This window comes from Marmota flaviventris, chromosome 11, assembly GCF_047511675.1.
Source record: "Marmota flaviventris isolate mMarFla1 chromosome 11, mMarFla1.hap1, whole genome shotgun sequence".
Classification (NCBI taxonomy): Eukaryota; Metazoa; Chordata; class Mammalia; order Rodentia; family Sciuridae; genus Marmota; species Marmota flaviventris.
The window spans coordinates 50,496,988-50,522,460 of record NC_092508.1 but is presented as its reverse complement, the minus strand read 5'-3'; the positions used below and the strand labels follow the sequence as shown (position 1 = coordinate 50,522,460).

At 35.6% G+C, this 25,473-nt stretch overlaps 1 protein-coding gene across 1 annotated transcript in view; it reads right to left on the bottom strand.

Annotated features, from left to right (window-relative positions):
* The window catches only part of Frzb (frizzled related protein), a 28,790-nt gene extending 3,650 nt beyond the window's left edge, over nt 1-25,140 (bottom strand). Inside the window, exons 1-5 of the mRNA XM_027943990.2 lie at nt 24,663-25,140; nt 17,328-17,375; nt 5,313-5,378; nt 562-766; nt 110-173 (exon numbers count right to left, since the gene is read on the bottom strand). Coding sequence (XP_027799791.1) covers nt 110-173; nt 562-766; nt 5,313-5,378; nt 17,328-17,375; nt 24,663-25,140 — 861 coding nt within the window. The remainder of the gene's footprint in view (nt 1-109; nt 174-561; nt 767-5,312; nt 5,379-17,327; nt 17,376-24,662) is intronic.
* Between the last annotated feature and the right edge of the window lie 333 nt (nt 25,141-25,473).

Sequence of the window (25,473 nt, the reverse complement as noted above, 5' to 3'; positions counted from 1 at the left end):
ATATTATATTTTAAAGTTTTAATATTCTCATGTGGTTGTGACAGGTGGCTGGTTTTCTACTTTTATTTTCTGTACACTGTAATACTTTGAACATGAAATATAGGCTTACCTTAACTTTTTTGCCAAGTCGATCCTTCCACTTCTCAGCTATAGAGCCTTCCACCAAAAGTAACCTGTGTTTTTTTTAAACAAGCAACCATTTTTGAAAAAGTAAAGCATGCTTTTAAAAAACATAAGGAATCTAGTGCCAAAAATGACTACATATGTTTATACTAGAATAGGAGAACCCAGTTTGAGGACAGTAATTGTTAACCTTTTGGGAGTCATGGTTAAAAACAAAACTAGGATTCCTGTCTCCAGAAGAAAAATGCCCACCCATAAATTGCATGCACAAACTTTGCTATCAAATATATGAAATTCAGGGATCCAGTTACAACCTTTCTGTAATATCCAAGAAGACAAAAAGTCCTAAGGTAAGGATGCCACAGTAAGGTCTCTAAAAAGAAACTCAGAGGGTAGGGTAAGCAAAGACATTATTCTGAACCCCAAGGTGTGAGTTACCTGGAGCGCTCCTCATCTTCATAGCCCATGATGATGTACTCCTCATTGACAGTAAGTGGAGGACACAGGCAGCCAGAGCTGGTGTGAAGGTTGATGGTGTCCCTTGGGATGTTCACCAGAGACGACTTGAGAACCTCCTTCACCTCCACCACTGCAGTCACATCATGGCACTTGGTCTTGACCTCTTTGACCTTAGCCCTGATGACTGTGATAGAGGACAACAAAGCTGATGTGCTGTTTCATAATACACAAGCGCCCTATTCAAAACAGACAATGAGGCTTCTTTCCAGCCAATTCTTATCCAATTGATGCTCAGAGTTTGGAGAGAGATTTTGCCTGAGCCTAGAGTGAGTGATAAACTAAATAACATGCCTACCCTCCAAGTGCTCAGCCCCATCCCCTTCTAATTTGTGTGTATGTGAATATTTGCATGTATTATGCATATGTGTGTGTTTCATTTTGAAAAATCCAATTAGATAATCAAAGGTTGAGTGAATAATCTGATACAATTTTCCCCAAAAGTTTAATTTTAGATATGCGTGTATACATATATGCAATCCCAAATGCTGCCAACAAGAATCTAAACTATATTAATTTCACCACATGTAAAGACCTCTATTCACCATGCTTTGCTTCTGCTGCAGGGCCTGTTAATAGGTTTCTCGTTGAGAGTCTTTTTAGTGTTATAAGCTGTCTTGTTTAATAGTGTTCCCAAATTCGTTCATCAATCTTTTCATCCTTTTATCTTAGGTCACTCTTCCTTTGTTTCAATGCATATTATCTTTTATGCTCCCCTTTAAGCATACTAAATTTTCTTCTTGAATAAAAAGTCATCATGGCTAGACCTTGTTTCCTGCATCTATCTGCTCAGAATTCAGATGCTCTAGTACTCCTCCCCATGGTGTATTGTGGGGTCCTTTCTAATATGCCAATTGCATCAATCTACCTCTCACAATAGAGGCACAGGCACTGGACCTCCACTTTCAAGAGTCAGCTTCCCTGCTCAATGTGAAGACAAATTGCCTTCAGATGTAAAATCAAAGTAGTTGACTTAGAACCTAGAAAGCACAGGAGCTGGGGATGAACCTCAGTGATAGAGCACTTGCCTAACATGTATGAGGCTCTGGATTATATCCCCAGCACCACTAAATAATAATAATAATAATAATAATAATAATAATAATAAGAAGAAGAAGAAGAAGAAGAAGAAGAAGAAGAAGAAGAAGAAGAAGAAGAAGAAGAAGAAGAAAGCACAGTTCTGCCAGTTTTCAGTAGTTCTCCTTTGAAAGAGCCAAATTCTTTAGATTCCTACTTCTGGTAAATAAGTTTTTTAACAAAAAGTTTTTTTAAAAAGGCAAGAAAAGTCAGGCACAGTGGCACATACTTATAATCCCAGCAACTCAGGAGGCTGAGGCAAGATGTTCACAAGTTCAAAGCCAGCCTCGACAACTTAGCAGGACCCTAAGTAACTTAGCAAGACCCTGTCTCAACATGAAAATAAAAAGTGGGCTGGGGATTTAGCTCAATGGTTAAGCACCTTTGGGTTCAATTCCTGGTACCAAAATAAATAAATAAAGCAAGAAATGGGTAAAAAATGTCAATTAGTAAGAGGTCAGTAGCATTTGCTCAGGGGTCCTCATTGCTCTACTTCAATGTCCACGGATGTTTTATAGTGGAGAACAGAATCTATCCAAATGAATATACATTTTGAAAGCTTCTTGGTCTGCAATCAATCTGCAAACTTCTTTCATCTGAGGACCTTCCCATGAGTTTTAAGTGCTCAAGACGATAAGGGATTGGAAAAAGTAATCCACACAGATATAAAGCCAGCTAATAAACCATTTCTCCATCAATGTTCCAACTCCATCACAAAAACTTAATATTCTACCAATATAGCCTACATCTGATAGAAATTAAGGTACTGAACAATTTCTAAAATACTTTAGAATGAAATCTTATTTCAACCTTCAGAGATTTAGTTGCCTCAGTATGAGAATTTAAAGCAAACAAAATAAAACTGCCTAACTGCCCCTGCCTGGTTTGATTTGCAAGTAACCTTTCTATTTGTGTCCTCTTGATTCTGAATTTTAACGGGAGATAAGATTGCCCTTTTTGAAATGTCGTTTGAGAGAATCAGACGATAAATTATTAACCCCAGCTCGCAGACATGTTTTTGTGTCCTGGCTTATACGAATGTGCTTCATAGCATCCATCAACCATTAGAGATTAGTGAACTGTGCAAATGTTCTCAAGCTAATGATTTATTTACCCAGTGTGTCTACTATTTTCATTAGAAATTTTTAGCACATGTACCCGCTCCAAAATAAATATCTCTCTACAAGACCTACTTTATTATTCAAGTAATTTTGTTAAAACTCAAAGAGTTTGTAACTGAATTAATCTGAATGAAGCAGCAGTTTTGTCTGAGTTACCAATTGCTCCTATGCCTATTTGGACAGAAGCAAATATACAAAATAAAAATCAACATATTTTGAAAGTAAAAATGTATTTCCTTTTCAGAGTTTTTCCTTCTATTCAATCATTGGAGCACCTGCCTTGCCCCTCAAATTTGTAAGTCTCAGACAAATGATAATCCTCACACTATGGACGGTCTGGTTATTGATTGATTCTGAAAAAAGTTATTTCCTCTTTTAAAATCACGATCCATATTCCATTTCATTTTATGACATTCATACAGCTACCTTGTCCAGAGTCTTCTCTTTCCAGGGATTTGTAACAACTAGTATTTTAACTTTTAACAAAGATAGTAGCATCAAACATTTCACACCAAGAAGTTGGATAAAGCAAAAAATTATAAGTAAAATGGAACTGACGATATTTCCCTGATATAAAATTATATTTTTATTTTTATTGTAACTATACTTAAACGTTCATATAGCATTTTTCAATTTTAAAAAGCTAGTCTAAAAATTAAGATCTCCCTTTTCCTTGAGGCTTTTCACATCGATTCACACAGGGAAGGTCTTCAGATAAGCAGTCAGGCATTCGACTTCTTAGATAAACATAACCTTCTAACCTTGGAAAGTGTCCATCACCAGCTAGGAAAAGCCATCCACTTAAGATGAGTAATAAACCAAAAAAGTAAAAATTGATTTCACTGAAGGAAACTTTCAGAAACTAAGTGCATTTATTTTAAAGAGATTTAACTAGACTGAGAATTTTCAGCTTTGTTCTTCTTAATACATAGTATTTCTGAAGATATCAAAGTTTACTTTAGAGTCTTACCCATTTCCCTCTTTCCAAGTTGCAAAAGTATAGAAGTAAATCTGCTCTATATATCCTATGTCCTTGAAAATAGAACACATAAACACAAGAAGACTCTCATTTTAAAAATAATGTTCATGTTAAGAGTCTGTTTAATTACCATGTTTACTCATTGACTTAGCATCAATAGTTGACTGCAGACAGATTAAGTAACTCGACCTTTATCAGTTTTACAGATACAGGCTGAGTGAGCATTCCTAATCCAAAAATCCCCAAAACTTTTTGAGCATCAATGCAACACTAGAAGTTCAAAAGTGCACACCTGACCTCGTGTGACAAGTCACAGTCAAAATGCAGGTACATTAAAAAATATATAAAATTACCTTTAGGCAGTGAATATAGGTATATATAAGATATAAATAAATTTTGTGTTTAGATTTGGGTCCCATTCCCAAGATATCTCATTAAACATATGCAAGTACTCTAAAATCTCAAAAAAAAAAAAAAAAAAACTATAACCTAAAATATTTCTAGTCCTAGGTATTTTGGATAAGGGATATTCTCAACCTGTTCTAAAAAAAAAAAAAAAAAAGAAAAACACAATGCCAAAGGAATTCGGTAAACATTAATTAGTCCCATATTTTATCAACTGGAAAACTCTAGTAATTTCTCCTTGTAAATATGTTGGTAATATTTATGACACCAAAGAACGTCAGTACAAAAATCACATTTAAAAATACCTTATGAGAACACAAAAATCCATTACGAATAATTGATGAAGGAAAAACTTAGGTGTACTAGTCATTGATAAAATGAGAACAGTATTATTTTTCATTTGGAGTTGAGAAAAACAAACAAGTGAGTATTTGGAAACCATCCAGCACAGTCCCTGATACAGAGACAAAAGGTTTCTTCAACCTTCAAAGTACTCAGATACATTTGTGTTGGTAGCTCTTTGATTGATATTAGTTTACCTGAATGTCACATTTTTAGGTCAAGCTAGATAACAAAACATAAAATTTACTGAATATCAACAACACCTAGTAAGTATTATTTCCAAGCGTTATTTCCACTGGTCTATCCCAGTGTTTTCCACGGGACAGACTGAAGAACCACGTTTGACCTTAACCCTTCCTGGTGCATCAAAGTGCTCTTCTGTTCACCCCTGTGGAGCACAACGGACGGCCCATGCAGCTCCAAACAGGAGCTAAGGATCCTCCTCTACTTCCCAGGTACAGAAAAACCCATCCATTTAAAAACTTCTGCAAGGTTCCAGCAACACTGCCTGATATGCTCAAAGTTGAGCATTTGTCAAGAACTTTGCCCATGTGAGACATTGGTTGAAGCAGGGAGACTATGTTCTTAAAGTTGTCCTTCTTAATTTGCTTTTAACCCTTTTTCTTTAAACCACTCTACTTATTTTCATGTGTGTAAGCATGCACACACACACCACACACACACACACACACACACACACACACAGACCTAGAAAGTAGCTTATGAGTCACCCATGAAGTTAGCCTTACCATAGTTGTAATTGTTCCGGAAATAGGTCTTCTGTGTAGCTCTAATAGGCTTACATTTGCAGCGTTCTGAAAAACACATTTTAATTATAAGCAAATGTTCCATATTAGTTTTATTTACTCATATTTTTTGGTAAGACTACATATGACTTCAGTGGTAAAAAGGTTCTTTGCAACTCTGTCTCTCTTTTTCCTGGAAATATGCACCTGTTACTTCTATCAATATAGCCTCTTATTCAATGTCTGTATATTCTTAAATTACCACTCTCTAACCAACTATCCAAATCCTGAGAAAACACTGTTCATCCCCATGCATGAGATAAGCAGGACCCAAATCCTGAAAAAGACATGTTCAATGCTTATGCAAGTAGAATGGATGCCCGCTGAGAGCAATTCTCTACATATACTCAGTTTGCTGGCCTATGCCTGTGGAATATTACCTGATGTTTATACATATTTTACAGATTACACACCACTCTTCCAAATATTACATCCCAGATCTGAAACCTACTTGGGAAGATAAGCAGGTATTGCTACAACCCAGTGAACTAAATGAGCCCTCACACAGGTAGAACAGATGCCATTACATGCAATAGTATCTTTACACTTTTTGGAGGAAATCACTATGTACATATTTTGAAAACAGAAATTCCATATTTTAAAAATATCTGGCACATAATTGCTTAAAGCATGACCCGAACACACTTTATGTTGGACAGATGAATATAAAAAAAAAGTTCTAATTATCTCAAAATGTTTTATCTTTAGATCATTTAACATCATGCAGAGTAGATTTTTATACATTTTATAGAAGAGATTACTTAGCTAAGAAATATACCCCATAAGCATGGTAAATTATTAGCAATAGCAACATAAAAATGGAAAGTAATACACAGACCTAGAAACATAAAAATGGAAAATAACACACAAAACTAGAAAGTATGAGTCACCATGAAGTTAGCCTTACCATAGCTGTAATTACCTCAGAAAATATTTGATTATATGTAGTTTTTTATAAATAGCACCACAGAGAAAGATCCATTAAAAATTAAATGCTATCAGTTTCCTCTATTTTAACACAGAAAAGGGGGAAAAAAGAACACATGAATCAGAGAAAAGTACCTAACAAAATAGTTTTGTTTAAAACGTGTTTTATGATCAGGTGTGGTGATGCACACCTATAATCCCAGTGACTCGGGAGCTGAGGCAGGAAGACTGCAAGTTCGAGGCCAACCTCAGCAATTTAGCAAGACCCTGTTTCAAAATAAAACATAAAAAGTTCTGTGGATATAGCTCAGGGGTAAAGCACCCCTGGGCTCGACCCCCAGTTCCAAAAATTAATTAATTATTTAATTCAATTTAATTTAATTTAAAAATTAAAAGTATGTATGTTAGCATGAGAACAATGAAAGGCTGACACTTTTGTTGACTGCTGGCTATTGTATTTTCTAATCCAAACAAATTTTATGTCCTTTGAATCTGTAAATAAGTGACAGCAGTCCCCAGAGGAGTAGCATGATTTCTGTCAGTTTCAAGTCCTAGAAATAAGTTTCTCCTCTAGAGACAGGTCACAGCAGCAACTAGTGTTCCTCCATAAGAGAATTGGGAATTTCTCAGTGTTACACAAGGCAACTTCCTGCCTTGTTCCATAGGGAATTTTTAATGCGAGATTTCTGTCATTAACAATCTCAGCTAAATAAACAACGGGTGATATCAGTGCTTGTTGCTATTTTGAGGAAGACTACTGCAAAAATAACTCTTATTAACAAACTGTTTATATTCCCATTTCAAAGAAAATGGAAGGCTATCTAGCTCTTAGCTTCTTATACAGTTGATTTATTTTATATAAAATGTTATGCTGTTATACATTTTTAAAGAGAGAGATCCTTAATGTTAGAATATTTCTGAAGAAATAAATGCTCTTGTCTTTGATTTATCCTCATACTGATATGAACTTTTATTTTAAAATAAATAAATAAATATCTATTAAATATAATATCTACAGGAGCTGGGGGTATAACTCAGTAACAGAGCACTTGCCTAACAAGTGCAAGGCCCTGAGTGCAATCCCCAGCACACAAAAATATGTTAATATAATAATAATAATAATAATAATACATGTAGATAAATTATCTACACATTTGTAATTCTTCAGAAATTTGCTGATATTCTAATAAAAAACATTTGAAAAAAATAGCAACTGTCACTGAATTGAATCTAATTTGATGTTACCCATATAACTTTGCTTAAAGCATAAACAAATGTATTCCATAAAACTTCCCAGGCAGATAAAGAATTTTAATTATATTATAATTAAATCTGACTTAATAAGATTTCAAGAAACTATGTATACAATTACATATACATAATTAGACTATTACCTAATAGCTGATGAGCTAAGCAATTTATTCTTGGGACCACAATTTGCTCATCTGCAAAGCACTTTTTACCCCAGCTGGTCTCTGAGGAAAAAGTGCCATAATGCATGTAGATATGCCCCAATTCCTAGCTATTGCTATAAGCAAACATCTGTCTAGTCAAAGGTAACTAATAACTCAATAAATTAACAGAGTAATGAGAAGTAGAATTTTATATTCATAAGCTTCACATGTGAAAGAACTTCCTTTCATTATTTATGCTTACTCAACACAAACATATTCATGAAAAGTGTATCTTAGTCAATGAATAGGAAACATTATCCCTCTTTTAATTTGTGTTTACAAACATCCATACTATTTACAAAAGCCTTAAAACTAGGAAATTGCAAAGTCATGGAAGGAGACATTGCATGAAATACTTATTATATTTTTTGTGCCCATCACCCTAAATCAAAGCAATGGTTTCTTTTTCTTTGCTACCAATAGATGATTTCCTGATAGTTGGACATTTTATTGGGCCCTAGCATCACTCTTGTCACTAGTTTAATTGCTTGTAGTCTTCCTCTGCCAGCTTCCCAATGGCATACAGTTTTCAAGTTTGGGTTTCTATACTGGCAAAATAAAATCTAATATTTACTGAACTTTGCACAAAACCATTAGACATGTTTTTCTTATGGTTCACTGTTGAAAAGAAACGCATATGAAGGAAATAAAGAGTCTGCCCCAGTGTTTTATCTAACAGAAAAAATATATATTTAAAAAGTTGAAGGAGCAGCTTTGATTAAAAAAAATTAGACCAAGTGAAGATAAAGATCTCCAAATTTGAGTAAAGTTTTAATATCAGCAGTTCATTTACCTGGAAGCCTTGAATTAAGCGCAATATCCTGAATCACGGGACAGTGTGCAGGGCTACATCCCAATAGCAGGCTATGATGGGCCATTGACCTGGGCAAGTGCTTCCTCACATTCCTGCACTCCTCTCATTCGATTCTTTCAGTCACTCTCCTAGAATTAATGCTCTGCTATTTCTCTATTACTGACCCTGAGGCCTGCTTATTATTCTAGTACAAACATGACTTTATTCCCCTAGTACAAACTTGAGAAGTTAACATGCCCTGCACCTCCTAGAACTTGGTTTGCAACTTGGGAAGCGCCCCCCAGCATCCTGCAGTGTGAGAGCAATGAGCAACTTCCCTCTCCAAAGTGAGTTTCTAATAATTAAATTATCAGTTCAGAGAGGAAAATGAACATATCCTTTATTTTTTAGTTTGATATATAATAGAGTTATTTATTGAAAAATGTATGAGAATAGTAGTATTTTTGACACAGTTTTATGAGCTCTAAGGAATTCCAAGTACCAGAAGAAATTATGAATTTTGATATTTCACTATTTAACACAAACTTGTTTGAGTTAGTGCTTAATTATAATATAATTTTCCAACAAGCCCTGACCTTTGTTTGGATTGAACTATTTGGGGTCTCATCCAAAGCTGTAAGACAATAATTAACTTCACCAGATTCCAAAAGTCCTATGATCTTTCATGTACCATGACTTCAGAAAACTATCTTTGAGTGAATATTTTTTTCTGATTTTTCTAAGAAATGATATGAAATCCGAACTAAAGATTTGTTTTCAAAAAGCAGGAGGTGGATACTATTCTATTTGTGTTAAATTTCCACTTTAACTCCCAAGACTAAACTTTCTAATCAGATCAGAGTTCAAGTAATATTAATTTGTGCCAAATACGCTGTATGTTTTATATCCTGACACCTGACTCCTGAGACCCACTTGTCCTCTCTCCCTCCTTTTTAAGAAACTTAGGGGCAGACAACAGAAAATTTTAAATGATACAGAAAATAATTTTTTTCATGATTTGAAGATCTATATCCTTAACTCTGACCTAGTTGAGATTCAGATTTATGGTTTTTACCTGGCTACAAGAAGTGTCTATGAGCATGTACATAGGTAATTTTAAACATCTATTAACATCATCAACCATGAAATTGTCTTTCCTCTACAGAAACATCCTCGAGCTGGGGCTGTAGCTCAGTGGCAGAGCACGTGCCTAGCATGTGTGGGGCACTGGGTTCGATCCTTGACACTGCATTTAAAAAATAATAATAATAAAGGCATGCTGTCCATCTACAACTATGAAAAAATAAAATATAAAAAGAAATGTCCTCTGACTCTGTCACCTTGAGATATTCAACATTCTGTAAATGTGAGATGGTAAAGAGAAAGAGCACTCACATTTGTTGAACCCTCTTAGTCAACTGCACATTCATTCATGCCCTCTACCAATATTGATTGGGGATCTGCTATATTCCAGACTCTATAATAGTCCTGTGGAACACCTTATGGGCAATGCAGACAATCCAGAAGAGGATACAAACATGGAACAAGTAATTACACACAAAACAACTTACTGTCATGGATGATATGTGCTATGAAGAAAAGTACAATGTATATATGTAATGAGAACAAATGACTTAACCTAAACTGGCTTCAGAGGAAATAATATTTAAGCTTAAAAAATGAGTTATATTCACCCAGGCAGGAAGTACGTCTTGATATATACATAAGATAGAGAAGGAAAAGCCAAAAAGGAGACTGAGGAGGAGCATCCAATGATGTGGGAGGAAACAAGGGAGGCTGTGGAGTCAGGAAAGCTGAAAAAAAGAGGGAGTTCTAAGGGAAAAGGAGGGCAGTCCTCCGTGTTAAATGACCCTCAAAGCTCAAATTAGTTCAGAAATAAAAGGGCCCATTGAGTTTAATTGGCAAGGAGATGACAGGATTCTCAGCAAAAGGGACAATAAAACTTTGAAAGCCAGGACACTTCATCCACTACATGAGAAAAAGGAGAGAGGGGCACCGATACTGACAGGGCTATAAATTTGTTGGTGGAGGATAAGAGAGTTTCTCCCAACAGCTCTTACCTTCTCATTGCAAGATGAAGTGAAGTCATCAGCCAGGAGGAATGTGAGACTGAGAAGCAGGAGGTGGTGATGTGAAGGGACAAAATATGAAGCAGTTATTAGGAAAGACCAGTTTTCCAGTAGATAGAATTACTGGGCAATGTTGGTTGTCAGTCACCCCAGATGAGTGATTTCCAGCAACTAGAGTTGGGAATTTGCCTGGTAAGTATAACAGAGGAAGAGAAGAAAGGGAGTTGATGGTGTTTTCAAGAGGATGATTATTACCATAGACAGTGAAATCTCAAGCAGACAGGAGGCCAGGAATTCAACAGATAATAAGTGGTTGTTGATGGATAGGTCGTCTTAATGGAGCTGGGAGAAAAATAGTAGTGATGGTATCAGAGTCAATGAGCTGGAATAAAAAGAGGTCGTAGGCAAAGAGTGGGATGCCTGAAATTAGGATTATGAAGTTAGCATAAGACTAAATGGAAAAGTTCAGGATGTTCTGCTAGACCTTAAATGGAGCATGAATTTACCAATTGGCCTCCTAGAAGGTTAGTTCCACCATCCTTCTAGAAAGAAGGAGATGAAAAACATCTCTAGATTATACCCCTAGGACCAATCACATTCTCTTGTCCCAGAATTAGAAGTCATCAATTGTACAGTTTATGGAAAACCAATAGGGGTTTGTTGCTCCTAGATATTAAAAAACAAAATACCAGAACCCTAGTGTCCTGATCACAATGAGGAAGTGGAGATGGGGAATAATACATTGCCATTTCTACAGAACAAGAAAACAAGAACTGTATTAAATCAGGAACAAGACTTAAAAGGCTAGAATTTAAAATGTCACATTGGCATTATGCTCAGAAAAGCCTGTATCATTATGCAATAAACATAATGAAGTTATGGACAGAACTAGATGGATGAATCTCAAGAACACTATAGTAAGCAAAAGAAGCCAATCAAAAAAGATGTATCATATTATTCTATTTACTTGAAGCTGAAAATCAGATAACACTAACCTATAGTAATAAAAATTAGAACTGTGCTTACCTAAAGTGGGCACAAGGAAATTTCAAAGGGCAATGTGTATGTTCTCTATCTTGTTCTGGGTCTATATATTTGTCAAAATTCATTGTAGCATACACTTGAGATTTATGCATTTTACAGTAAGTAAATTAAACCTTCATGAACACCATTAGTATAAAAATTCATATAAGATACTCCTTTCATTTTTCTATAAAATGAAGTGTGCCATGACTTAGCAGCCATTCATTACCTGTTTAAAATAATATTTATTTCCTAAACATCTACATAAGGCAAAAAATATCATATTAAATTTTATTTTGGATTAAAGCAGTATATGGAAAATGTGATGAAGTTGGCTGGCGAACCTGTTCAATATAATAAGGCTTTAAAAAGCATAAGTAACATTTGTTCAACTGAGCTATAAAAACAAACCTCAAATATTGTAATAAAGAACTCAATTCATAGTAATTTGCATTTTGTAAAAGAGAATTGCTTAAGATTGAAAGGACTACCGCTGTATTAATAAGAAAAGAAATTTTAATTTATTCCTTTAGGATTCACATTTTTTTTGGAAATTTTAAAATAAACTACCTAACATAAGGTTTCTATATCTAAGAGACATTCAGAATATTCAAAATATAGTAAGAATCAATGCAATTCTGATCGTTTTCCATTATGGCATCTAAAGTGTTGCATTTTGTGATATACTCTAAAGAGATCAATCAGCAAAAAGACAAAATGAGTTCCACAGCCTTTAGAATATCCTATGTCTAATCAAAACTAGGCACAGAAAAAGGAGGTAGAGGAAAATGAAGTGCCAGCCACCTGTCTACTCCTTCATTTCATGATCTTGGTATATAATGTGTCTGGTGCAAGCATTCATTACATTTTTGATGAATGGTAGAATAATGGACTGAAACAAAGCTATGAAACTTCAGAATCGGGGATCTATAAAATGACAGTGGCACATAATACATAAGAGAGCTGAATGAAGAAATTTTACTTATTTATTTATTTATTTATTTATTTATTTTGTACCGGGGATTGAACTCAGGGGCACTCGACCACTGAGCCACATCCCCAGCCCTATTTTGTATTTCATTTAGAGACAGGGTCTCACTGAGTTGCTTAGTGCCTCGCTTTTGCTGAGGCTGGCTTTGAACTCGAGATGCTCCTGCCTCAGTCTCCAGAGACACTGGGATTACAGGCATGCGCCACCATGCCCAGCAGGAAAAAATTTTTAATGAAAATCTTACTCTAGCTATTAAATATATTATATTTAAAGTACAAGTAGGATAGCTGGAGAGAAGTTTTTATTGGAGGAAAAATGTGGTATTCTACCTGGGAGTTTGATTCAGAACTACCTTCACAAAAGTGACAATGATCTGTGTAGCTGGATGAACTCTGATAGCAAAAAATCATCATGAGGAGAGAGGGAGAGAGGCCAAGCACAGGAGCCTCTGGATGTGCCCACAGATGTGGGGCTCTGGGAGAAGAACTGGGAAAGAGAGGACTGCTGAGGAAAGAGAATTGTTCACAAGTATCACTGGCTGCAAAGTCATGAAGAAAATCCTGCAGTTACAAGCTACTGTACTATTACAAAAATACTGTTTATCTATCCAAATTCTTTTCCAGTAAAGCACGGAAGCCACCCCAGGTTAATTTGACCTCTAGAATTAGTAAGCATTTGCAGAAGGGAACTCAGGGGTCAGTACAATCTGATTTTATGTTGGGAAACAGACTCAGAAAAATAATTTTGTCATGACTGGGTAGTTAATAAGTGTCAGAAATTAACTACATCTCCTCTAGAGAAATTTGTTCATTTTTAAATATAAACGCTCATAAATTGATTGTCATACCAAAAAATTCCTGGAGAAATTTTTTAAAAATTCTTTTAATAAGCATACCTTTTCATCAAATCATGTCAATGTCTGCCTAAATTTTCTGTGCTGCTTTGACAAAGAGACTCAAGGGGAATGAATTATTTTTTCCCCCATATTTCATGCCATACAAATAGAGAGGGTCTATTCCTTATTATGACAGCGAATTTACAACAGTAAAACCCTCACAAATTGGAAGCTGCTCACAGTCATTATCTCCAAAAGAAAAAAAAATTGTTAAGCTTTGAGGCAAAGAATAAATTAATTGGAGTGAAAGAATTTCTTTCCCAAATTCCAGACACAAACAGCTTGACACTTTGGAAAGAGGTCAGTATGTGGGTTACAGTGTTTTTGTGCCTTCTTCACTTCCTGCTTTATCATGATCCATCTCAGCTGTTACATTTCTCCAAAGTATAAAATTCTGTGTGTGAACAAATTATATTTTCTTTTCAGAAATATGTCTCTATTAGTGTTTTTTTACAAACAGAATGAGCTTTGGTTTTGCCTGTTGTTTGTTTTCCTCACCCCCATTATACCCGGGAACAGGAAAACAGTTTTAAAAACAGAACAGTAAACACTGAACCTAGGAACACTGCACTCATTCTAGGTAGTTTTACATGTTGTATTATTTTTATATATTGTTTATAGTGTTGCTAATGTCTTCTAACTTTCACAGTGTGATATAAAAAGTGGGTATTTGAAAAAATAATTCTTTAATACTTCATAAATTTGGCAAAAATTATAAATTTGTAAATTCAGAAATCTCAGTTAATCCTAAAAAAGAAAAACTCAAACAACTCAATGGCCAAGCATGTCATAATATGACTGCTAAAAACTAAAAACAAAGAAAAAATCTTTAAAGCAACTAGAGAAAACAGATGCATTACTTGCAGACGAACAATGATTCATTCATTGCCAGTTTCTCATAAGAAACATTGAAACCAGAAGTGAGCAGAATATTTTAAAGTGCGAAATGGATTGCCAGATCAGAATTCTACATCCAGTGAAAATATCCTTCAGAGGTAAAGGTGAGATGAAGTCATTTTCAGGTGAAGGAAAACAGAGAGCTTATTGCCACCAGAACGGTTCTAAAAGTACTAAGGGAAGTGCCTCAGACAGGAGAGAAAAGATACCAGAAAGAAGCCTGGAACATTGGGAAATAAGAGATAGTAAGCTCTTAAGTTGTTGAAAGTTTTTTTAATGGTCAAAAGAAAAATATAAGATATTATCTCCTGGGGATATATATTCCCATGCGATTTTATACATGAACACACTCCCAAGAGTGTGTGTGGAAGAGAAGAGGGAAATACATTGAAATAACCCCAAAGAAAGAATGAAATGGGAATGAAAAAGAAAACAAACAAATAGAAAACAAGTAAAATGATAGTCCTGAATACAAACATATTAATAATTACATTAGGTTAAGTGGTCAAATTACACCAATCAAAAGACAAAGACTAACAGAATGGACTAAAAAAAAAAAAAAAAAGAATCAACAACAAAAAAACACAATCCAACTATATGATGTCTACAAGAAATTTATTTTTAAAATAATGATAAAAATAAATTCATCAAAAAACAATGTGTAGGTATGTTAAAAGTAGAATGATAGAGAAACACATTGAAAACACTAATTAAAAGAAAGCTGGAGTATTTATATTATTATCAGACAAAAATAGGCTTTAAAGCAGAGACAATTATCAGAGGTGGGAGACACTACGTTTTAAAAATATTAATTCACCATAAGACATAAGAAATACTAAATATGTGCATACCAAATAACAGGACTTCAAAATACATGAAGCAAACCTGACAGAACTGAAAAGAAAATCAAAATGCACACAAAAATGTTTGAGATATAAATCTCTCTCAGTGATCAATAAATCTAGCAGACAGGAGACTAGCAATAAAAAAAGAATTAAACAAAGGTATTAATCAACTGAATGGAATTGACATTCAAAGAATATTTTACCAAACAGCAAAATACACTTTTTTCAAGTACACATTCACCAAGATAGATCACATCCTTATTCTTAGAATAAACTTTAAACAAATTTAGAAGAATCTAAATCATATAAAGTATGTTCTCTGACCATAATAGAATTTTAAAGTAACACAAAAAATTTTTTAAAGTAAAATGTATGTAACAGGAAGATCCCCAAATATTATTAAATTAACCAACACAATCCTAGATAATGCATGAGTCAGAGGAAGTCTCAAGGAATTATAAAACATTTTGAACTGAAGAAAAGTGAAAAAAACTATCAACATTTATAGGCTACAACTAATGCCATTCTTAGATACTTATAGCATTATACTATACTAGAAAAATAAAGAAGAAATGTGTCAAATAATATTAAATATAAGCTTCTACCTTAAAACCAAAGCAAGTAGAAGGAAAAAAATAGAAATCAATAAAACTGAAAATATAAAAACAGTAGAGAAAATGAAAAAACCAAAAGACAGTTCTTTGGATGCATAAAAATAATAACCACTCAAAATTTGATGTTTAGGGGCTGGGGATGTGGCTCAAGCGGTAACGCACTCGCCTGGCATGTGCGGGGCACTGGGTTCGATCCTCAGCACCACATAAAATAAAATAAAGATGTTGTGTCCACTGAAAACTGAAAAATAAATATTAAAATGTTCTCTCTCTCTTTAAAAAAATTTTTTTTGATGTTTAGAAAACTCAATTTAAAATGGGTAAAACAATTAAACAGACACTTCACCAGAAAAAAACAAAACAAAAAACAGATGTGGACAGAACACTAGCCCATGAAAAGATATTCAATATCATCAACCATTAGGGAATTGAAAGTTGAACACTGAGCTATATTACACACTTATTAAAATGGCTTACAATACTAAGTGCTAATGAGGATACAGAGTAACTGGAATCTTACAGTGCAAAATTTAACAGTCATTTTGGAAACAGTTGAGCAGTTTATTATTAAGTTAAACGTATACTTACCATATAACACAAATATCCTATACCTAGATATTTACCCTAAAGAAATGAAAATGTATACTCACACAAAAACCTATACAAGAATGCATATAGCAGCTCTATTAATGATTGCTAGGAGCTGGAAACATCTAAATACCCTTCAAGAAATGACTGGATAAACAAAATGGTAATACATCCAAGGTAATAAAATATTCCGCAATAAAATGGAATGGATTATTGAAACGTGGAACAAGATGAATGATTCTCAAAGGCATTAGGCTGAATGAAAAAATCCAATTTCAAAAAGTCACACAGTCTATCATACCATTTATATGACAAGCTCAAAAATACATTACCAAAATGATAGTGAATGTATCACTGATTGACAGTGGTTAGGGGAAAACCTAATTATACAGGGAGATTAAAAAAAGGAGTCTTGGACTGGGGTTGTGGCTTAGTGGAAGTGCACTTGCCTAGCATGTGTGAGGCACTGGGTTTGATTCTCAGCACTACATATAAATAAATTTAAAAAAAAAATAAAGTTCCATCAACAACTAAAAAATATTTTTTAAAAAATAAAATAAAGGAGTCTTTTAGGGAGTGATGGAGTTGTTTTGTATTCTGATTGTATTGTTGGTTCATGAATCTATACATTCATTAAAATTGCTGTATATCAAGTTCTATACCAAAAATTCAATTTTATTATATATTAATACTAAAAATAAAATTAATATAAATAATTTCTTTTTACTTTTAAAAACTGTTAAAATGTTAGGGCACAAACTTCTATAAATTTGAGTACTGAGATTACATCAAAGACTAGCTTGACCACAAATGAAACCCAGGAAGATCCTGATGTACTCACCGCTGCTTGCACCTCTACAGTTGCCATTACTAGAATCCATAGGAAAATCTGAAAGTGACAGAATAAAGAAAGAGCCATAACATATTTGTTATTACTTCAAGAATTCCTATATCAAAATCTAATTCAGTGGCAGGTTTGATTTACATAAAAGCCAGATTTTTTAAGGAAATGGAACCTTATTAGTGTTGTAAGGCTTGTTTTTTATTTGTGAATTGAATATGGATGAGATCTATTCCATGATGTGATTGAAAGGTGACACTCTTGAATCCTCAATTGTTTATAAAATTTCAGGATTCAGTGAGTAACTTGTGGTTGAACTTCACAAAGTTGTAAATGACGAGCATCCTATCACAATAAAGGCTTTGCAGACATTAGGCATTCACCAAACACTGTGATTTGATGACAAAAAGAATTGACACTATGCTGGCACACAGTGAACTCTTTAGTGCCTAAGGAAAACATTCAGAAAGTGTGCTAGGCATTTCTATTAACAGAAGACCAAATAATTATTCAGCAGAAAGGAAATCTACTGCCTAGGACCTGTTCAAAGCCAGTGCAATGTGACATTAGAAATTGCCATTAATTTTTTTATGATATCATAATCCTAAAAAATGGTAAAGATGAAGGTCTTTGAATTAAGATAAAGGTCTTCCGATTAATGATAAAGGTGTTCTAATTAAGAAAGCAGCCTCTGATGAATTCCACTGCCAGCAGAGCACCTGCTGAGAGATGTGTACCTAGCCATGGATTCTCACTGACACTGCAACTCACACCTACATACAAGAGAGTCACACCTGTGTTAACACGGTGCTACGTGAGTTCAATGCTTCTATTTATTCTAACAGAAAATAGCATTCTTTCTCTATCATTTTTCTTCATAGGTCACATCATAAATTAAACAAGGAAAGGTTTATACTATCTTTGGACAATGACAATCACAATTACAATTAATGACTTATTTTCTCAGGTTTAGTAATTATTAGCTGTTTTTTTGTTTCCTTTGATACTGGGGAGCTGGTTTTGTTTCTTTGTTTTTCTGGTGCTGGAGAATGAACCCAGGGCCTGTTATATGCTAAGCATATGCTCTACTGCTGAGCTCCATCTCCACCTCTCTGCTGGTATTTAAAAAGCTATATCCAAGAAAAGATAGAGGTCTGCAAATAAATTTAAATAGATAAACAGTCAACAAACACTAGTTCTAAAACATTTGGCTCAACTTGGGCATAAATTACTAACTTAATGACTTATTCTATTTAAACTTCATTCAGTAAATATATGCAAGTTTTAGGATAATGTGCTGATAGTTTTTCTACTCCTGAACAATAATGTGATAAAATAAATATGGTCTACATAAAAATAATCTTCATAAAAACTATTGTATAGATTAAAATGATATTGGTCCACACTTAAAATGGTTAGTGTTCAAAGATTTATATAAAAATGAAAAATAACTCTTTCCATGGAAAAAGAAAAATCTTTTGAAACAGTTGAGTCAAGGAGAATGTTTTTCTTCTTTCAGAGTCATAGTCACAATGAAATATTTCTACACTTTTAATTATACTTAGAGGGTATAATTAAAAAGTTGCCTAGCACATAAGAGGGCCTGGGTTCTAATCCCCCCCGTACCACAAATAAATAGATAGATAAATAAAAATGCTTATAAGTCAATTGTTAGAATTGTAAAGAGAAAACGAGCATTTTTCTGATCATAAATTTTAGACATTGCTTTTAGGAAGTTAAATTTAGGAAGTCTAGCATTAAAATTATCCTGAGTTAAAATAGTAGATTCTGTATCATTAGTAGATTTTATGGCCCATGGATTTCTAGTGGAGGTCACAGAGTTCTCCAGAGTGTCCTTAGGAACTGGAGAAGGTGGAGAGAGTTTTTCCAGATAAAGGATACAACTGCAAAAGTACTGAGGTAGGACACTACAGTGCTCTTCAGGAGCCCTGAACTCCTCTGGTATGGCTAAAGCAAAGAGTAGGATAAGCAGAGAGAAATGAAGCTGAAAGGGTCAGATCCTGAAGGCTATAGGTGGGCCAAAGGACTTCAAAAACACATTTTCATTTCAGAAAGATAAGTCCTGTTGGAATAGGGAGAAGGAATATGGGAGATAAGAGGGCCAATTACTATCCTATGGCCATAATCCACATGAGAAACGATGAGGTCGAAACTAAGAAAATGACATTAGAGAGGAAGGGAAGGAAATTGGACTCAGAGTAGATCCAACCACACTTAATACTCAATATATGTGGGGGATGAGGAAAAGAATAGAATCAAGGCTGATTTCCAAGCTAGACAACAAGGTGCAGTGGTACTCTCAATGATACTAGGAAAATTCTAGGAAAGAACCAATGTGGGAGGGTGAGGAAAGGATGAGTTCACTCTTCACTCTGATGCAAGCTGAGATGGAGGGACTCAGGTTTGAGGAGAGAACCTGAAATGTGTGTTCTGCTATCTCAACAAGGCAGCAAGGTGATAATCTCCTATGTGTTGACATCTGTTGTCCCCTGGGCTTTCTTCTCACAAGCCACATACAAATGGGCTTTCAAAATACAAAGAAAAAACTTTATTCCTTTAACTGCAACCTGATGGGTAAAAGCACAAGTTCTCTGTAAAGTTAGCAACTGCATTTCTTTTTTTAAAATATTTTTTAATTGTTGATGTACCTTTATTTTATTCATTTATTCATATGTAGTGCTGAAAATTGAACCCAGTGCCTCACACATGCTAGGCAAGTGCTCTACCACTAGGCTACAACTGAGAGAAAGTACAGTATAGGACATGCTCTGGCTTGAATCCTCTTTTTCTTAACAGCTAACCTAACTTGATAGGTCACTTGACTTCTCTATATACCTTGGCTTTATTTTCTGCAAAATGGGAGTAGTAGTTGTGAAAATTTAGGGAACATCGCCACTTAATTGCCACTCAATTAAGGATAGGGCCTAGAACATGTTAAGAGTTGCTGCTAATGATCCCTCTCTTGAGATGGTCCAACTTCTCCCAGTGATGATGTTGTGAAACATTTATAGTGTGCATTACCATTTACCAATCACTACACATAAATATTTCTATTCTTCTTCATAATCCCCAATCAATGATAATGCCAAGGGACTTGTTCAAAGTACAAAATGAATGGCAAATCTGAAATTCCAACTAAGTGGCTAAAACTCTAGATTGAAGAAATACAGCCAATTCTTAATTATTTAAAACTATATGTCCATATGGTTCCTCTTGCTCTCCTCTTTGTAGACACCTAGTAGAAAGAAAAATACCAAATATAATATAACATAGTCAATTTTGCTCTTTGAACAACTTTTTAAAATTTGTTGGGAAGGAGAGTGTTAAAAAGCCAATTATTAAAATATGATTTAGGAGGGCTGGGGATATAGCTCGCTCAGTTGGTAGAATGCTTGCCTCGCATGGACAAGGCCCTGGGTTCAATCCCCAGCACCACTATACACAGATACACACACACACACACACATGATTTAGGCACTATGTAACATTTCATATCACTGCTAATAGAAAGTTAACTCTAAATAAAACACATGCCGTAAAACTGAGATACTTTTCCACCCAGGGTGCCTTGGAATATTTCACATGATGAAGGATCTTTAGAATCATGATTTTTCTCTAGTCCTAATCTAAAATTTCCATTTCTCCTTTCCATTCCATTTTTCTCCTCATAGCCTTCCTTCTTGGTATTTGGTCCCTCAAATATTTGTAGACTAGAGCTAAAGAAAAGGCTGACTGTTCCTCAGAGAGTGGAGAAATGATTAAACAGCAGTTCCCGCATGCAAAAGCTGGCGCAGCTCTACCAGGCAAGAGGGACTGCAGAATGTGTTGAGCAAGAGCTAGGGGACAAATCAGCACTACACAGAATCCAGCAATAACTGAGGGCTGATTATAAAAACCTTGGCATGACCAACTGTAGGTACTGTAGAAAAAGCTGTGAAATATCATACCATAAATTTTCTTAAATACTTGATTTCTGAGATAAATTATAATTTACAGATACCCATCAGACTCATTCTTCTTTCTTGTTACTCCCAAAGGGATTTGCTCTTGAGCCTGAGGTCCATGTCCCTTTGTATAAAGTGAACTATTCACTTCATATACACAGAAGAAATAAGATCTTCTCCAGTTAGGTCCCAGTATAATGTTTGCTTGCTAGAGATAATTGTTAAAAGTCCTAGGCAATATCTGTGTTTACCAACATTAACATTTCAAAAACAATGAAAGAAAAAAATCAGTCAATTTGATATAACAGTGATAATAATAGAAAAATTGTAACAGCGGCAACAATTAGTTCTGGGCATACTATGTACCAACTACTGGCTCAATGCTTTACATGCTGTTTAAATCAATCTTCATCATTTTCTTTGGGTGTGGGCAAATTTTTTCCCCAACTATAGATAAGAAAACTAAATCAGAGAGGTCATATAATTTTCCTATAGCAACAGCAGATATGAGGCAGAGTTGATATACAATTCCTGGTTGGCCTGACTCTAAGCCCATATTCTTTACTCACTGTGCAATAGTAAAGATTTAACTAAACAGTGTACTAAACTAGCTGAATGGCTAAATTGAACTGAGTTCTCAAAGGATAAAAAGAAGTATATGCAGCCATACTCTACAACAAATATAAAATACTTAGAAAGAATAAACAATATGAATTTATTAGTAATGGCCAACATGTAATCTATTCCTTCTAAATTAAGTATGTTTGCCCTTAGTGTTTTGAAAGCAAAGAAGCATTATTTTATTTCAGTAAGGCTTTGCTTTGTAAAGTACCCTGAGATTATTTGTGGAGTCACAATATACTATGGGGGAACAGATCTCTATGACTGGCAGGATCTGAAAATCCTCAGTGTTAAAGGAATGTTAAAGGTGGTCCCACTGTATTCAGGGAGACCTCGTTTTTATATCTGACTGGATAGATTCTAGTCATAAGACACAGGGCTCTATTTATATCTGCAGGAAAAAAAATCTGCTTCTTGAACTATCATATCCCACTAAACCAAGGAGTATATTGCAATGTAGATAAAACCAGCCACATGTGGTGGTTCCTAAGTAATTCCAGGTGTCTGACAGTTTGACCCAATGTGGGGAATGTAATTTTCAACATACTGGCTCTGGAAGCTAGGGGACCCTTCAGGCTAGAATCTACCCCTCTACTCCCAGACTTTACTCCCCTTTAGCTTCCTCCTGCCACCACAGTCTTTGATTCACACTGAAGGTTGGGCAGAGAGAATATCATTACTAAAATATGATTCCAGCTATCACCTACCCCTATTTATTTTTCTAGTAAGCATGCTGACAGCAAAACTAATATTATGGAATTTTAAAGCAGCTCAGAAATCAGGTCCCCCAGACTGACAAATTGTTTCCATGCATGTCCTATTTGAGTGCTTCAATGAGGCAATTGTTCTACATTTGGTCCATGGTGATAGGTAACTCAAGGACATTTAATGAAATTGCTTCCCATCCATATTGACCATGCTTTTTGAGAGCCATTAACCTTGCCAAACCTCACTCCTTCCAGGTCCATCTCTAAGACAGCTTTTAGAGCAAGTCTTGTCCTTTAAGGAGAGGACACATGTCAATGTGAATCATTGCCACCTCATTCCTAGTCCTTGGCCTGAGGGGAGCGCCAGTATTTAACTGATTCTAAGTGCCTGGCAAACCACAGGTAGCAACTGCCCTGAGTTCTGCCAGAGTCTGTAGAGCCCCTAACTTTACTGAGTGTAAAGGCTCAAGGGTGCTCTTTTACCCCAAAGAGATTAAGAAATGTTTCTTCTGATTATTTTATACAACCAGTTCTTGGTTCTTGATTAACATTAGAATACAATATGTATATTCTAAGAGTGATAAACTAAGTAAGGTTCAATAAGTTCTTGAAATCTTTCTATTCAGTTTCAGTTTTTTACTGTTCATACAAGCATTTTCCATTCCCCTCTGACTTTATGTTAATGTGTATAGGAAGTAATTCTCTGAATCAGTTCCCTGATAACTAAGAACTACTAACCAAAAATGGACTGGGGACAATAAGCCCAAGCTGAGCAAGTTAAAAGACATAAGAAGGAAACGTTGATACCCATTGAACAAATGTGGATGGGACAACTGAGTCAACTAAAAACAAGGTTAATCTGGGGAGGATATAAAAGAGGACCATTAGTATGATAATTTTTTTTTCATTCCTAAAGCATATGAAGAGTAAAATTTGAGTTTTGGGTTAGCCAGAGGGAGTAATATTGAATTAGAATTAAATGGACCCTAATGTACGAGGCTTAGTTGGGGGACTTAGAGTTATGAAAGTCATAATTAGGCCAAAAACTAGTGAGAAACCAACTTGTGGTTATTCCATTAAATGGAGAAATACAATAAAGTTTTATGGTGGAGAAAGAGTGAAATGAATGTGTGGATGATGCACACACAAAGCATGAATAAGGTATTAAAGACAAACCATTTGCAGAGCATAAGAGCAGGATAAGAGGTGAAATTAAATAACATCACATGAGTATATGAAGATAACACTCTTAAAATATAACTCCTTTAATCCATATGCCATTTACAGAATAACTTGAAATCATGTGGGACTGTGAAAAAGAGTCCAGTAATTTCAGTCTGCCAACTCTATGGCTGGAGCAAGCCACAGAAGCTAATTAGCAGTGCATAGCAATGTTTCACAACTGTTTTAGTCTGGAATGGAATTACAATTCATCTCATTGAAGGAAGGGGAAATTTAAGGTGAAGGTAATTGCTCAAATTGGATTTTGAGCAAACACACACCACTAACATCTGCAGATTGGAGCAAGGTTACTGAAATTATCTTGTATTTTCAATGGTCAGATACAAATGAGGTTTTCTGTTTTCTCCATACAATCTTAATCAGCTAAAACACTAGACATAGAAATCTGATGACTGAGACTGCAAGAGAATCAGGCAAGAAAACTCAGTGATTATAAACAAACAAGTAAGAAAAGAGCATTAGTAAACAAAATGTGGCTGCTTCCACATGGAAAGAGTAGAAAATAAAGGGTCAGTGTGGAGCAGAAGTGTGATGAGAGTGGAATGAATAGTGCTTTAGAAAGACAAATAAAGCTATTAAAAGAGAGTGCAACAGTTTGGAAGAGTGATGAGGTGAAACTTGAAAAGAAGAATGGTGCTCACTAGGGGAGTGATTAAGGGAGAGATTAAAAGATCCAAAAAAAAAAAAAAAAAAAAAAAACCAAACAAACAACAACAACAAAAAAAAAACGGAGTTAGAAGATAAAGGGGAATAACAAGGAGTGTCAGGGCAGGGGCAGGGTGGGCATTGTCCAGACTCACCTGCTCCATCCGCTGTGACGATGGCCTCCGGAGAGATGCACACGCCCCGGTCGTACACCGGTAATTCCTCGCAGGCCAAGCTCTCCGGCCATGAGTGGCGGTACTTGATAAGGATGGGCTCACAGCCCTGCCTGGCCCTCTCGCACACAGACTTGCAGGGCTTGATGGGCTCATGCTGAAAGTCAATGGTGCAGATAGGTGCGTACATGGCGCAGAGGAAGAAGAGCAGATCTGGGCTGCAATGTGTGCCCAGCAGACCTTCGAATTGCTCGATGGCCAGTATGGCATTGGCCTGGGTGCTATGGTGCAGGTGATTGGGCATCTTGGTCATGTTCCAGGGCAGGGACTTGCACATGGGGATGCGGACGGGCTCACAGGCTGCTGCCCGAGCTCCGGGCACCTGGAGCAGACAGAATGCAGCCAGAGTGAGCAGCCCAGCTCGCAGCAGCAGCATCCTTCCTGGGCTGCCGCAGACCATGATCCCAGCAGAACGGGACAGGGAGCAGCACCACCGTGGACGCTGAGAGGTCCGCTCCGCCTTCTCCTCCTGTTGCCTGGAAGTGGACACAATGATCTGGGAGCTTCTCCTCCCCCGGCAATCTCACAGCTTCCTTGGATCAAATTCCCCCAATGGGGTCCAACGAGCTTCACCGAGCTCCGCTCCCGCCGCTTTGGCTGCTCTTTCCAAACGTCTAAGCCTTCGGGCGCAGCAGCATCTATTTATTCCTCTCCCTCTGGCAGAAGCATCAGAATTTGCACATCAATCAGATGAGAGGAACACAAGAGGAAGAAATAAAAAGTACATTCAGCT